This window comes from Bacillus rossius, chromosome 8 (genome assembly GCF_032445375.1).
Source record: "Bacillus rossius redtenbacheri isolate Brsri chromosome 8, Brsri_v3, whole genome shotgun sequence".
Classification (NCBI taxonomy): Eukaryota; Metazoa; Arthropoda; class Insecta; order Phasmatodea; family Bacillidae; genus Bacillus; species Bacillus rossius.
Window position 1 is genome coordinate 5,100,052 of NC_086336.1, and position 15,840 is coordinate 5,115,891.

Here is a 15,840-nt window from a genome sequence, read left to right on the forward strand (position 1 = left end):
CAAATTAGGTCAAGAAATCCTGTAGAGCGAACATTCGGTTGCTGGAAGCGACGTTTCCCAGTCTTATCTTTAGGATTGAGAGTGTCATTAGAACATTCGTTTGCCATCATTGTAGCGACTGGGGTGCTGCATAATATCCTGCGACAAACTGGGGAAGAACTCCCTCCAGACGACCCTAACCTCAATCTCCACCTCCCTTGGCAACAGTTGCTTGAGGAAGGAAATGTACAGCAGAACAACGAAAATGCAAACAGAAGGCCCAGATATGACAGTGTCAGGCATTTACTGATTGAAAACTATTTCAGGAGGTAAATGAAATTTACATATACCTATAATTAAATACCTATATATGTGTGTGTGTGTTGTAATACTTATTTAAGATACGATTATTTATCACTCTGTGTATTTTCAGTTTGTTGTAGGTCATACTGATCTATATGTCACACAGAGATGCCATCAACTTGAAGATTTGCTGGTGAAAATAACTACATATAGCAAGATGTATGGAATATTTTAATACATTTGCATTGTACAACTGCTTAGATCATACAAAATAATGTGACATAAGCGAACATGTATTATCTTTTATATAATTCTTAACATTTGTACTTGAAACTGTTTGTTAATAGGCACAATGAATATCACTTTGTAAATATACATGTAATATATAACAATTATGTCATGATAGTTGAGCAAATGTTTAATACATAAGAACAATTAAATTACTGCAAATGTTCTAGTTCTTTCTTTATTTTCAAGATTTGTAAAGATAAAAGTTCAGTTTGCAGCTTTTCCTGCTTTACTTTTTCTCGTTCTTGTTGTAACCGCAGTTCCCAGATTTCTTTCATAACTTCTTTTTCCTCGATTGCATGTTTTTTTGCAAGTTCAATTAGTTCGATTTTTGCTGCATTGACAGCACTTACTTCTTTCACTTTGGTGGCCGGGGTTGGTCGCCGCTTGCTAGTAAAGGGAGATTGCACTGAAGCATTTCCCCTACTGCTAGGAGGCATTGCCTTCCCACTACTTGCACTGCATGAATCAGTAGTATTGGTCTGCACTGTGTTTGTGATAGCCGAGTTGTTATTGGAGTGTCGAAGGGCAGAACACACAGGACTGCTGAGCATGGCTGGAGTATAATGCGTCCAGTCGCCATTTGGAAGAGTTACCTGTGGAAAAATTAAATTTGAACATTATGTGAGAGAAATAAAGTTAACACAGTGCATAGGCTATAGCTATACATGATTAATAAGCATAACTATGCACAGTGACACATCCATTAGGTTTTCTCAAAATAAAGTGTAGGCCTACTAACTGTCTCTGCCGTCTCCACGAAAGAAACATCCACTTCTGCTCCGACATCCAGTTGAATGCTGTCATCCTCATCAGTAGGCCTATTTGATGCATCAAATGGTAATATTATTGCATCTGAATCTGAATCGAAGGGATTCTTGGCACCATCGATAGTCGGTTTGATTAGGCTCTGCACTCTCTCACAAATGGGATCCTTACTAACTGTTTTTGAAGGACCTCCACCTGAAAAAATACAGAATTAATTTAGTTATGTGGTGTATATTTCATATCCACTGGTGGTATAGTGCGAAGTGTCTTCTTGACAGTGCAAAGGTTATAGTTCTGATTCCAACTCCACCCAAGATACCTCTTTAATATATTACAATTAATTCAAGTAACTAAAAAAATTGTTATTGCACATGTTTACAATTCGTAAAATTGCATTATGGATAAAAATGCATACAATATTTATTGCTGTACCTAAATATAATGTACCAGGATATACAGACAAAAAATATATTACCTGTTCCAGTTAATACTTGAACTCGTTGATCAGCAGAAGTCTTTCGCGTGTGCTTTTTGAGATTCTCCCACACCGCTTTTAAATTTTCTGCAGTCCTGTGATGTTCTCCAGACATACAATTGAAAGTATCTGCAAGTATTTGCCACTGCTTCATTTTTTGTTGCTGTGAAACACCATCTGTTTTTTTATTTTCAATGATATTGAAATGTTCAGTTACTAAATCTAAAAGAATGTATTTCTCCTGCTGCTATGTATTTTTATTTCTCTGCTTCTTTGACAAATTACAGCCTTGGCTCGCCATAATAGCCTACGAAATTTCTAGCCAAACTTTGATAACGAAAGGTGTTTACAAACAGAAAATCGCGATAATTTCAGAAGATCGAGTTAAACTTATCTCGATTTTCTCAGAGAAAGATAATATGTGGTGAAACACATATAACTTTATCGAGATAGAAATGGAAGATTAACTTTTTATCTCGATAACATCATCGGGATTTTCAACTCGACTGGTGAAACCGGCCCTTAGGCGCGTACTGCGGGAAAAGATCTTACGATCTTACGCCTACCTGGGCACACACACGGTGCGTAGAGCATCAGGAAAAACAACGCGATTTCAAAACTACTCTCAAGAGATCCGAGTGGGGCCTGTTTACGAAAAACATTTAAGAGTTCCCTGAGGGCCGAAAAGTACTTTTTGATTTCGGATTAAGTTTTTAAACTATATTCTTAAAGGAGTTAAAATGGCTAAAACGCATGTTTTCAGATTTATTTTTAGGCGTAAAACAAACAGTACAGATTCTTGAAAGCACTTAAGGGACTATCCTGTGACGACGAGAAGAATGCGCGTCAGTTCAGAGCCTTACGCTTAGAGGCGATACCGCGCTAGAAATACCATCGAGCGTCGCGCTTATCATCTTGTCTCACTAAAAAAAACATACACACCTGATGAGGCGGGCCCCTTAACTAGTTATAGCTTTGAATATCTTTATATATATATATATATATATATATATATATATATATTTCTTGTGTGCGTGTGTATGTCACTGAACTCCTCCTAGACGGCTGGACCGATTTTGATGAAATTTTGTGTGTGAGTTCACGGGGATTCGAGGATGGTTTAGATTCACAATTGGATATTTTATCTCGATTCTGAGTTAAGAAAAACTAAAAAAAACACGCTTTAAAAGCAAAAATTGCAACGCATTATTAGAAGCCATTAAGTTTTGTTATTGTAAGGAACTAAGTAGAGAGTAAGAAAAAAATAAAGATCCTGACAGTTTATAGCGTCGCCATATTTGTTTCAATTTTCAATACCCTTTTTGTATATTACAATTTAAATTGCAGAAAAAAAATCATGTTTCATAGCCACACAAATAGTGAGGATGGTTTTGATTCACAATTGGATATTTTATCTCGATTCTGAGTTAATAAAAACTAAAAAAAAAAAAAACACGCTTTAAAAGCAAAAATTGCAACGCATTATTAGAAGCCATTAAGTTTTGCTATTGTAAGGAACTAAGTAGAGAGTAAGAAAAAAATAAAGATCCTGACAGTTTATAGTGTCGCCATATTTGTTTCAATTTTCAATATCCTTTTTGTATATTACAATTTAAATTGCAGAAAAAAATCATGTTTCATAGCCACACAAATAGTGAGTGTGTGTCATTTCTCTATGTCCACGAGGTCTCGCCGCGTCAATTTTCTCCTTGGAGCGAACCCGTCCGCTTAATTAAATAAACAGCTTTTATCGTTGAATGATTTCATGATTTATTTAATGAAAATATTCTCTCATAAAAAAATTATTTAGATAGACATTCAATAGATGTCTTTCTCTCACTCTCTCTCTCTATGAAATGTATGTAGCTTGCTCGCGGGTCAGTAATGCAGACAATCTTTACATTCTAGATCGAGACGGAAAAAACAGTAAATGTGGTTTACAAAGACATTTTATGAAGTGTCTTCCCGTCATTACATTTGAAAGTAGAAACATATTTACTCAAAATTTAGGTAGTAACATATTTTTATTGCAAAGACTGAAATAGAGGTGAGAAAAATTATCATTCGTGAACATAAGAAAACTACTACAACTGTATCAACTGTTATGTTATAATGTTTAAATTTCTAAATAGTGCAAGATAATACAAAATTCCATGCGGAAAAAGTCGTGGGCAGCAGATACGTATAGTTATAGGTGTGGGGCTATGCATGCTGATTTTTCATAGGTATACTGCATGGATGCGAACATGTAACAATAATCTATCTATCTTACTATAATAAAACAGTACTTTTTCTGTCTATCTGTTTGTACGCGATTTTGATGAAATTTTGTGTGTGAGTTCACGGGGATTCGAGAATGGTTTAGATTCACAATTGGATATTTTATCTCGATTCTGAGTTAAGAAAAACTAAAAATACACGCTTTAAAAGCAAAAAAACTAAGCATTGTTGATAATTAGCCTCCATGGCAACGGGCTTTTGCATTGTTGTTGCATTCTGCGTAACCATGGGAAAGGTTTTTGGTAACGGCAGTGGCGTGCCCAAGAGGAGGGGTATGTATAATGAGAAGATACAAAAGGTCCAGCGTAGAAATACTTACCGCCATATTCATATCTCACAAAAAGTACATTTGGGCAGGAAAATGTCTGTCGGGTCCGCTAAAAAGATATGTAGAGAGATAGTGATATAAATAGAAAGATAGAGAGAGTTATAGAGATATACATAGAGAGATAGAGAATTAGAGAGATAAAGAGAGATGCTTAGTATACGTTTAAAAAATTACAACAAAAAAATTGATTGAGGCATTGCAACGCATGCCGGGCATTATCTAGTATATACTGTATAGAAGTCGCGAGTGGATAGGATTTACTCTACGTTTTTCAGAAGCGTATGAAGAGCAGCTTGGGAACTTCACCGCTGCAGTGCGCTGCCGTAACGCCCTGTATCGTCTTAGTTGTTATTTACACGTTAGAGCGCAGCACTGTCGCCCACTGTCATTCCCCGCACCCCTCACCTATCATTCACTGCAGCCTTTGAATATATATACTGTATAGAAGTCGCGAGTGGATAGGATTTACTCTACGTTTTTCAGAAGCGTATGATGAGCAGCTTGGGAACTTCACCGCTGCAGTGCGCTGCCGTAACGCCCTGTATCGTCTTAGTTGTTATTTACACGTTAGAGCGCAGCCCTGTCGCCCGCTGTCATTCCCCGCACCCCCCATCTATCATTCACTGCAGCTCAAGGTCGTTCAACGGGAGGGGGAAGGGGTGTTTGAAGAGTTCGACACTTGTCCGCTAGGGACCACCACAAGCCGATGCCCTAGAGATGGTGGCGATTGCGGCGGTGAATTAACCAACTACCTCAAAACCGTATTAGAAATTTTAACCTGGGCTGGCGACTTCAATACAGTATATATATTCAAAGCTGCAGCTGAAGGTCGTTCAACAGAAGGGGGAAGGGGTGTTTGAGGAGTTCGACACTTGTCCGCTAGGGACCACCACAAGTTGATGCCCTAGAGATGCTCAGACTGTTTGCTTAATCAGACAACACTGCGACACAGTGTGCCGCAAACTGTATTGTCATCATAGCTTCTGCGGGCCTCGTGGTCCGGATGCCAGAACCCAGCATCGAACCAAGGGCCCGCGAAGAGTTCCAGGCTGCGGAGTGCCGCCCACTACCTCTTGTTGTGAAATAGAGTTTATGTGTGGATGTCTGTCGAAAGGATGATACTGGGTTACTTATGATGGTGGCGATTGCGGCGGTGAATTAACCAACTACCTCAAAACCGTATTAGAAATTTTAACCTGGGCTGGCGACTTCTATACAGTATATATATTCAAAGGTTATAGTCTCCGAGCAGTATTTTTCAAATTGTAGCTCACGGTCCCCAGAGGGTCGCAAAGTCATAAACGAGAGGTTGCGGTTGAAATAAATGGGAAGTGTTTGTAGGTACTAATCTAAGATAATAGAATCGTACAATTTGAGTGAGATGGCTGTGCCTGTTTATTTTTTAAATAATTTGTCAAAACCTAATTCTATTTTTGAGACGCAAATAACTGAAACGTTTCAGTGAAGTCGTGCCTGCGTCGTTAATTAAATCGATAGATAACAATTATAAAGTGAAATTCGGTCGCGCGGACTTTGTTGCACTTACGTGCAACAGATGTGTCGGCTTAGATGTGTCGAACGTTTCAGCAATGGTGTTCCGTTCATTACAAGATGGCACGAGTGCGCCCACGCGCGCTTTTTTTTTTTTTTTTTTTTTTGCAAAGTTGCTTGCTTTCGAACGTATTTTTTATCATTATTTTTAGAAGTTCAGTATTACATTAAAACTCAATATTAAAGCTAAATATATATTACACATTCATGAATAAAATATGAAATTGAAACTATCCCTAATGTTTAACCCATTCCACACAAGTCTTTACATTGCATGTTAATGTTTACTATGTTACTATGACTATCTATGCTACTTTACCCAAAGTATGATTGGTGACAAGAAAATGTATAGTATATTTCAAACAATAATTTTTGTTACTTTGGGGTGAATTTTTTTTTTTCAGTTTCATGATTTAAATAAAAAAAAAAACAAAAATATATTCTTACGTACAGGTAGCTAAGACGTTACATCAAAAATTTTCAATAAATTCATTTAAAATCTAGTAATTCACTTCCAGGATTAAGGCTTCTGTAATTTTCATTTTTATTTTAAGAAAGAGAAGACGAAATAATATGTAATAAGTAAGGTAGTTGTGCAGAGTATTCTCGATAGAGCAAAGCTTTAGGGTCCAATCCAAATCCCTGGATTACCCTCCAGCACTCCCAAGCGTCATTTGTCGCAAGGACTCGTCGGATTCCGGGGAGATGCATATGAAAGGGGTTGCGAACCTCGGGCGTCTCTAATCCCCGGGTCAAGCGCTCGAATCAATCAAACTGGAGGATCTGGCCTGCTGCGAGGACTCAACAAGTCCCGCGCATTGTGGCGCGCCGGCCGGTGTGATGAACGAGGCGGGGACACGAGGTGGAGCCTGGCCGCTTAGCGCGGTCCGCCGGCCATTGCCCGCGCTTTATTGCCAACCGAGCAGCCGTGAACTTCCCTGCGCCACAACCCGCCTCCCTTCCTCCTGTACGGTCAATTTAACTGAACTGCGTGCAGCTCACGTATTAACAGGCTAGTAACTTTAAACCCTTTTCTGACGTGACAACATCTAATAAAACGATGAACGCCGGCTGCACGCACGAAAAAGTGTCCCGTTTCGCACATTGTCCCGTTACGATGTGTCCCGTTGCGCTCATTCTACGCTTGCGCCGCATCTATCTCTCTTCCACTCGATTGGAACAACCATCGATTTGACTTTTTCGAGACACATTAAACTTGAAACACTCCCATTCGTTTCCTATTTTTCCTATCATCGTCCTATCCTTAACAGAATAACACAGATTGGAAGAAATTAAATAGCAAACATGTGTAAAAGTTATAGTTAAAATAATCTCTTCGTTTAAGTAATGAACATATTTGAATTAATGACTGCAAATAAAGGTAAATTTATCAATTAAATTGTAGCTTTCATTTCACTCCTTCTTTGTATCCATACAAAATAGTGATTATTCAATAAAAATGATTCAATTTTATTCATAAAAGTATGCAATCATTTCATCAATGTTTTGTTATGACGTTGTCACGTTTAACTATCGTCCCTAAACAGACTTTACAGAAAACCAATATTTTATATGTGATTTACTATTAAAACACTTAATTTCATAAGCGTTATTTAATAGCTCAAGTACTCTATAGGTACATGTACTCATGTAGTATAAGATTTTAAATTAACAGTTTGTGTACAGCCTCTATAGTAAAACTCTTTTATTTTATACTACACATTTTAATAATTAAATGTTTCTATTTTAAAATCCTCTAAAATATCGGGTATATTTAGATTTTAACATAACTAAAAATATACAAATTATGAATGATATCCTAAAAATTAAAATCAAGAAAAAGTCTTCATACACTATTTATCACAATATGCGGAATTTAATGGTTTTTACGGCAGATTAAGATGAAATAACCCAAAAACTAAACGTTTCTGTAGGTCCACAGGTTGTTTTTAAAAGGAAGATTTTTTCTCGTTTAAACTTTTTTTTATTACAAGTATTTACTGGGAGCAGTACGGCAGCGAGCATTCGACTGCTGTAGTCAAAATGACACCATTGAGTTTACTGCTCTCTATGTTATCGCGGTCAAACGAGTGTTGCGAGAGCTAAACGTCACCTTATTTATTGTTAGCAAAACAAATAGTTCTGACAGTAACATATGAAGACTATACCTATACATATTCAAATAGTGCTACGAACGCGAGAGACATGACTACGATGCGCGCCAGGTTCGGAACGGGCTGGCGGCCACTGACATCACGCGCTGTCCATTGACGTAAGACATGCCACGCGTGCCTGGCCGGATTTACAAAGGTCATCGCCACCCATCCTCCTCCGCTCCCCGCACACCATCATGCCTCGCGCTATTATTGGCGGCCTGAGAATTCAGGGCTTACAAAGGCTGCCACGTGAAGTGGCGTGAATAAGCGTCGTTGATCTGGATGTTTCGGACGGCCGGTCGGGTCGGGTCAAGATGACGAGACGCGTCAAAGCCGCTCTCGTCCCTTCGAGAAGGACGCCACGGGTATACAAGCGACGACGCTGGCCTCCGCCTTGAGTTCCGAGGGTTTCGAAAGTACCGCAAGTGGAAGAAGTGCGACATCGGCGAAGAGTGCGAGCAGTGACGGGACCGTGAGACTGCGACTGAGTGGCGCGAGACTGTGTGAGAACAGGCACGAGGTAAGGAGCGAATCACTTTCAAGCCTAGCTCCAGTGAGGTGAGCGAACTGTGGAACTTGACAATAATTAATAAAACTGTAATAAAACTTAATTTTGCTATCCCTTACGAACCCAGTTCCCCCACAGTATTCTCGTTAAACATTCACAAAAACCTCACACAAACACACACACATATATAAATATATATATATAACACAAGATAACGTCATTTTAATTACACCTGATATACATCCCGTACTTTAAGACAAATAATTTGCTTTGCGTTGTAAACCATTGTTTATAATTTGCAAGTCCTCAAAACAACGAGGGCCGAGGGGTGAAAACATACCTACTCAAAAATATAACTGAAAAATTATCAGCACTGCCGAAACAAATTAAACAGGTGTTTATTAAAAACCATTGTAATTTAAAAATTACTATATTTTACCCTTTGACATCGCACCTGTGGTGCTAGTGGCCATCTGCACCTGGATGGGGTACTCGACAGTATCCCTCACCTGTATGGGGTACTCGACGATATCCCTCACCTGTATGGGGTACTCGACGATATCCCTCACCTGTATGGGGTAATCGACGTTATCCCTCACCTGTATGGGGTACTCGACGGTATCCCTCACCTGGATGGGGTACTCGACGGTATCCCTCACCTGCATGGGGTACTCAAAGGTATCCCTCACCTGTATGGGGTGCTCGACGTTATCCCTCACCTGTATGGGGTACTCGACGTTGTCCCTCACCTGTATGGGGTACTCTACGGTATCCCTCACCTGGATGGGGTACTCGACGTTATCCCTCACCTGTATGGGGTACTCGACGGTATCCCTCACCTGGATGGGGTACTCGACGGTATCCCTCACCTGCATGGGGTGCTCAAAGGTATCCCTCACCTGTATGGGGTGCTCGACGTTATCCCTCACCTGTATGGGGTACTCGACGGTATCCCTCACCTGTATGGGGTACTCGACGTTATCCCTCACCTGTATGGGGTACTCGACGTTATCCCTCACCTATATGGGGTACTCGACGGTATCCCTCACCTGCATGGGGTACTCAAAAATATCCCTCACCTGTATGGGGTACTTGACGGTATTCCTCAACTGTATGGGGTGCTCGATGTTATCCCTCACCTGTATGGGGTACTCGACGTTATCCCTCACCTGTATGGGGTACTCGACGGTATCCCTCACCTGTATGGGGTACTCGACGTTATCCCTCACCTGTATGGGGTACTCGACGGTATCCCTCACCTGTATGGGGTACTCGACGGTATCCCTCACCTGTATGGGGTACTCGACGTTATCCCTCACCTGTATGGGGTACTCGACGTTATCCCTCACCTGTATGGGGTACTCGACGTTATCCCTCACCTGTATGGGGTACTCGACATTATCCCTCACCTGTATGGGGTACTCGACGGTATCCCTCACCTGGATGGGGTACTCAACGGTATCCCTCACCTGTATGGGGTACTCGATGGTATCCCTCACCTGCATGGGGTACTCAAAGGTATCCCTTACCTGTATGGGGTGCTCGACGTTATCCTTCACCTGTATGGGGTACTCGACGTTATCCCTCACCTGTATGGGGTACTCGACGTTATCCCTCACCTGTATGGGGTACTCGACGTTATCCCTCACCTGTATGGGGTACTCGACGGTATCCCTCACCTGGATGGGGTACTCGACGGTATCCCTCACCTGTGGTGCTGGTGGCTGTCTGCACCTGTATGGGGTACTCGACGGTATCCCTCACCTGGATGGGGTACTCGACGGTATCCCTAACCTGTATGGGGTACTCGACGTTATCCCTCACCTGTATGGGGTACTCGACGGTATCCCTCACCTGGATGGGGTACTCGACGGTATCCCTCACCTGTATGGGGTACTCGACGTTATCCCTCACCTGTGGTGCTGGTGGCTGTCTGCACCTGTATGGGGTACTCGACGGTATCCCTCACCTGGATGGGGTACTCGACGGTATCCCTCACCTGTATGGGGTACTCGACGTTATCCCTCACCTGTATGGGGTACTCGACGGTATCCCTCACCTGGATGGGGTACTCGACGGTATCCCTCACCTGTATGGGGTACTCGACGTTATACCTCACCTGTATGGGGTACTCGACGTTATCCCTCACCTGTATGGGGTACTCGACGGTATCCCTCACCTGTATGGGGTACTCGACGGTATCCCTCACCTGTATGGGGTACTCGACGGTATCCCTCACCTGTATGGGGTACTCGACGTTATCCCTCACCTGTGGTGCTGGTGGCTGTCTGCACCTGTATGGGGTACTCGACGGTATCCCTCACCTGTATGGGGTACTCGACGATATCCCTCACCTGTATGGGGTACTCGAGGTTATCCCTCACCTGTATGGGGTACTCGACGGTATCTCTCACCTGTATGGGGTACTCGACGGTATCCCTCACCTGTATGGGGTACTCGACGGTATCCCTCACCTGTGGTGCTGGTGGCTGTCTGCACGTGTATGGGGTACTCGACGGTATCTCTCACCTGTATGGGGTACTCGACGATATCCCTCACCTGTATGGGGTACTCGACGTTATCCCTCACCTGTATGGGGTACTCGACGGTATCCCTCACCTGTATGGGGTACTCGACGTTATCCCTCACCTGTATGGGGTACTCGACGGTATCCCTCACCTGTATGGGGTACTCGACGGTATCCCTCACCTGTATGGGGTACTCGACGGTATCCCTCACCTGTATGGGGTACTCGACGGTATCCCTCACCTGTGGTGCTGGTGGCTGTCTGCACCTGGATGGGGTACTCGACGGTATCCCTCACCTGTATGGGGTACTCGACGTTATCCCTCACCTGTATGGGGTACTCGACGGTATCCCTCACCTGTATGGGGTACTCGACGGTATCCCTCACCTGTATGGGGTACTCGACGGTATCCCTCACCTGTATGGGGTACTCGACGGTATCCCTCACCTGTATGGGGTACTCGACGGTATCCCTCACCTGTGGTGCTGGTGGCTGTCTGCACCTGTATGGGGTACTCGACATTATCCCTCACCTGTATGGGGTACTCGACGTTATCCCTCACCTGTATGGGGTACTCGACGGTATCCCTCACCTGTATGGGGTACTCGACGGTATCCCTCACCTGTGGTGCTGGTGGCTGTCTGCACCTGGATGGGGTACTCGACATTATCCCTCACCTGTATGGGGTACTCGACGGTATCCCTCACCTGTATGGGGTACTCGACGGTATCCCTCACCTGTATGGGGTACTCGACGGTATCCCTCACCTGTATGGGGTACTCGACGGTATCCCTCACCTGTGGTGCTGGTGGCTGTCTGCACCTGTATGGGGTACTCGACATTATCCCTCACCTGTATGGGGTACTCGACGATATCCCTCACCTGTATGGGGTACTCGACGTTATCCCTCACCTGTATGGGGTACTCGACGGTATCCCTCACCTGTATGGGGTACTCGACGGTATCCCTCACCTGTATGGGGTACTCGACTGTATCCCTCACCTGTATGGGGTACTCGATGGTATCTCTCACCTGTGGTGCTGGTGGCTGTCTGCAACTGTATGGGGTACTCGACGGTATCCCTCACCTGTATGGGGTACTCGACGGTATCCCTCACCTGTATGGGGTACTCGACGGTATCCCTCACCTGTGGTGCTGGTGGCTGTCTGCACCTGGATGGGGTACTCGACATTATCCCTCACCTGTATGGGGTACTCGACGGTATCCCTCACCTGTATGGGGTACTCGACGGTATCCCTCACCTGTATGGGGTACTCGACGGTATCCCTCACCTGTATGGGGTACTCGACGGTATCCCTCACCTGTGGTGCTGGTGGCTGTCTGCACCTGTATGGGGTACTCGACATTATCCCTCACCTGTATGGGGTACTCGACGATATCCCTCACCTGTATGGGGTACTCGACGTTATCCCTCACCTGTATGGGGTACTCGACGGTATCCCTCACCTGTATGGGGTACTCGACGGTATCCCTCACCTGTATGGGGTACTCGACGGTATCCCTCACCTGTATGGGGTACTCGACGGTATCCCTCACCTGTGGTGCTGGTGGCTGTCTGCACCTGTATGGGGTACTCGACGGTATCCCTCACCTGTATGGGGTACTCGACGGTATCCGTCACCTGTGGTGCTGGTGGCTGTCTGCACCTGTATGGGGTACTCGACATTATCCCTCACCTGTATGGGGTACTCGACGTTATCCCTCACCTGTAGGTGGTACTCGACGGTATCCCTCACCTGTATGGGGTACTCGACGGTATCCCTCACCTGTGGTGCTGGTGGCTGTCTGCACCTGGATGGGGTACTCGACATTATCCCTCACCTGTATGGGGTACTCGACGGTATACCTCACCTGTATGGGGTACTCGACGGTATCCCTCACCTGTATGGGGTACTCGACGGTATCCCTCACCTGTATGGGGTACTCGACGGTATCCCTCACCTGTGGTGCTGGTGGCTGTCTGCACCTGGATGGGGTACTCGACGGTATCCCTCACCTGTATGGGTTACTCGACGTTATCCCTCACCTGTATGGGGTACTCGACGGTATCCCTCACCTGTATGGGGTACTCGACGGTATCCCTCACCTGTATGGGGTACTCGACGGTATCCCTCACCTGTATGGGGTACTCGACGGTATCCCTCACCTGTATGGGGTACTCGACGGTATCCCTCACCTGTGGTGCTGGTGGCTGTCTGCACCTGTATGGGGTACTCGACATTATCCCTCACCTGTATGGGGTATTCGACGTTATCCCTCACCTGTATGGGGTACTCGACGGTATCCCTCACCTGTATGGGGTACTCGACGGTATCCCTCACCTGTGGTGCTGGTGGCTGTCTGCACCTGGATGGGGTACTCGACATTATCCCTCACCTGTATGGGGTACTCGACGGTATCCCTCACCTGTATGGGGTACTCGACGGTATCCCTCACCTGTATGGGGTACTCGACGGTATCCCTCACCTGTATGGGGTACTCGACGGTATCCCTCACCTGTGGTGCTGGTGGCTGTCTGCACCTGTATGGGGTACTCGACGGTATCCCTCACCTGTATGGGGTACTCGACGATATCCCTCACCTGTATGGGGTACTCGACGTTATCCCTCACCTGTATGGGGTACTCGACGGTATCCCTCACCTGTATGGGGTACTCGACGGTATCCCTCACCTGTATGGGGTACTCGACGGTATCCCTCACCTGTGGTGCTGGTGGCTGTCTGCACCTGTATGGGGTACTCGACGGTATCCCTCACCTGTATGGGGTACTCGACGATATCCCTCACCTGTATGGGGTACTCGACGTTATCCCTCACCTGTATGGGGTACTCGACGGTATCCCTCACCTGTATGGGGTACTCGACGGTATCCCTCACCTGTATGGGGTACTCGACGGTATCCCTCACCTGTGGTGCTGGTGGCTGTCTGCACCTGGATGGGGTACTCGACATTATCCCTCACCTGTATGGGGTACTCGACGGTATCCCTCACCTGTATGGGGTACTCGACGGTATCCCTCACCTGTATGGGGTACTCGACGGTATCCCTCACCTGTATGGGGTACTCGACGGTATCCCTCACCTGTGGTGCTGGTGGCTGTCTGCACCTGTATGGGGTACTCGACATTATCCCTCACCTGTATGGGGTACTCGACGTTATCCCTCACCTGTATGGGGTACTCGACGGTATCCCTCACCTGTATGGGGTACTCGACGGTATCCCTCACCTGTATGGGGTACTCGACATTATCCCTCACCTGTATGGGGTACTCGACGTTATCCCTCACCTGTGGTGCTGGTGGCTGTCTGCACCTGTATGGGGTACTCGACATTATCCCTCACCTGTATGGGGTACTCGACGTTATCCCTCACCTGTGGTTCTGGTGGCTGTCTGCACCTGGATGGGGTACTCGACATTATCCCTCACCTGTATGGGGTACTCGACGGTATCCCTCACCTGTATGGGGTACTCGACGGTATCCCTCACCTGTATGGGGTACTCGACGGTATCCCTCACCTGTATGGGGTACTCGACGGTATCCCTCACCTGTGGTGCTGGTGGCTGTCTGCACCTGTATGGGGTACTCGACATTATCCCTCACCTGTATGGGGTACTCGACGTTATCCCTCACCTGTATGGGGTACTCGACGGTATCCCTCACCTGTATGGGGTACTCGACGGTATCCCTCACCTGTGGTGCTGGTGGCTGTCTGCACCTGTATGGGGTACTCGACGGTATCCCTCACCTGTATGGGGTACTCGACGATATCCCTCACCTGTATGGGGTACTCGACGTTATCCCTCACCTGTATGGGGTACTCGACGGTATCCCTCACCTGTATGGGGTACTCGACGGTATCCCTCACCTGTATGGGGTACTCGACGGTATCCCTCACCTGTGGTGCTGGTGGCTGTCTGCACCTGGATGGGGTACTCGACATTATCCCTCACCTGTATGGGGTACTCGACGGTATCCCTCACCTGTATGGGGTACTCGACGGTATCCCTCACCTGTATGGGGTACTCGACGGTATCCCTCACCTGTATGGGGTACTCGACGGTATCCCTCACCTGTGGTGCTGGTGGCTGTCTGCACCTGTATGGGGTACTCGACGGTATCCCTCACCTGTATGGGGTACTCGACGGTATCCCTCACCTGTATGGGGTACTCGACGGTATCCCTCACCTGTGGTGCTGGTGGCTGTCTGCACCTGTATGGGGTACTCGACGGTATCCCTCACCTGGATGGGGTACTCGACGGTATCCCTCACCTGTATGAGGTACTCGACGGTATCCCTCACCTGTATGGGGTACTCGACGGTATCCCTCACCTGTATGGGGTACTCGACGGTATCCCTCACCTGTGGTGCTGGTGGCTGTCTGCACCTGTATGGGGTACTCGACATTATCCCTCACCTGTATGGGGTACTCGACGTTATCCCTCACCTGTATGGGGTACTCGACGGTATCCCTCACCTGTATGGGGTACTCGACGGTATCCCTCATCTGTGGTGCTGGTGGCTGTCTGCACCTGTATGGGGTACTCGACATTATCCCTCACCTGTATGGGGTACTCGACGTTATCCCTCACCTGTATGGGGTACTCGACGGTATCCCTCACCTGTATGGGGTACTCGACGGTATCCCTCACCTGTG

The 15,840-nt window shown here is 45.9% G+C and overlaps 1 protein-coding gene across 1 annotated transcript; it reads right to left on the minus strand.

The window, feature by feature from the left end:
- Positions 1-614: 614 nt before the first annotated feature.
- Positions 615-2,053, minus strand: LOC134535507 (uncharacterized). Its single transcript, XM_063374646.1, has 3 exons — positions 1,814-2,053; positions 1,313-1,533; positions 615-1,166 (listed from the first exon to the last, which is right to left on the minus strand). Exons 1-3 carry the CDS (start codon positions 1,965-1,967, stop codon positions 723-725), a joined length of 819 nt encoding a protein of 272 aa, XP_063230716.1. The 5' UTR covers positions 1,968-2,053; the 3' UTR covers positions 615-722.
- Between the last annotated feature and the right edge of the window lie 13,787 nt (positions 2,054-15,840).

Excerpts from the sequence above, each read along its gene's own strand:
- LOC134535507 (XM_063374646.1), bottom strand. The coding sequence starts at position 1,967 with ATGAAGCAGTGGCAAATACTTGCAGATACTTTCAATTGTATGTCTGGA. Across the intron at positions 1,534-1,813 it reads TCAAGTATTAACTGGAACAG|GTGGAGGTCCTTCAAAAACA; the intron begins GTAATATATTTT and ends GTATTTTTTCAG. Across the intron at positions 1,167-1,312 it reads TCGTGGAGACGGCAGAGACA|GTAACTCTTCCAAATGGCGA; the intron begins GTTAGTAGGCCT and ends ATTTTTCCACAG.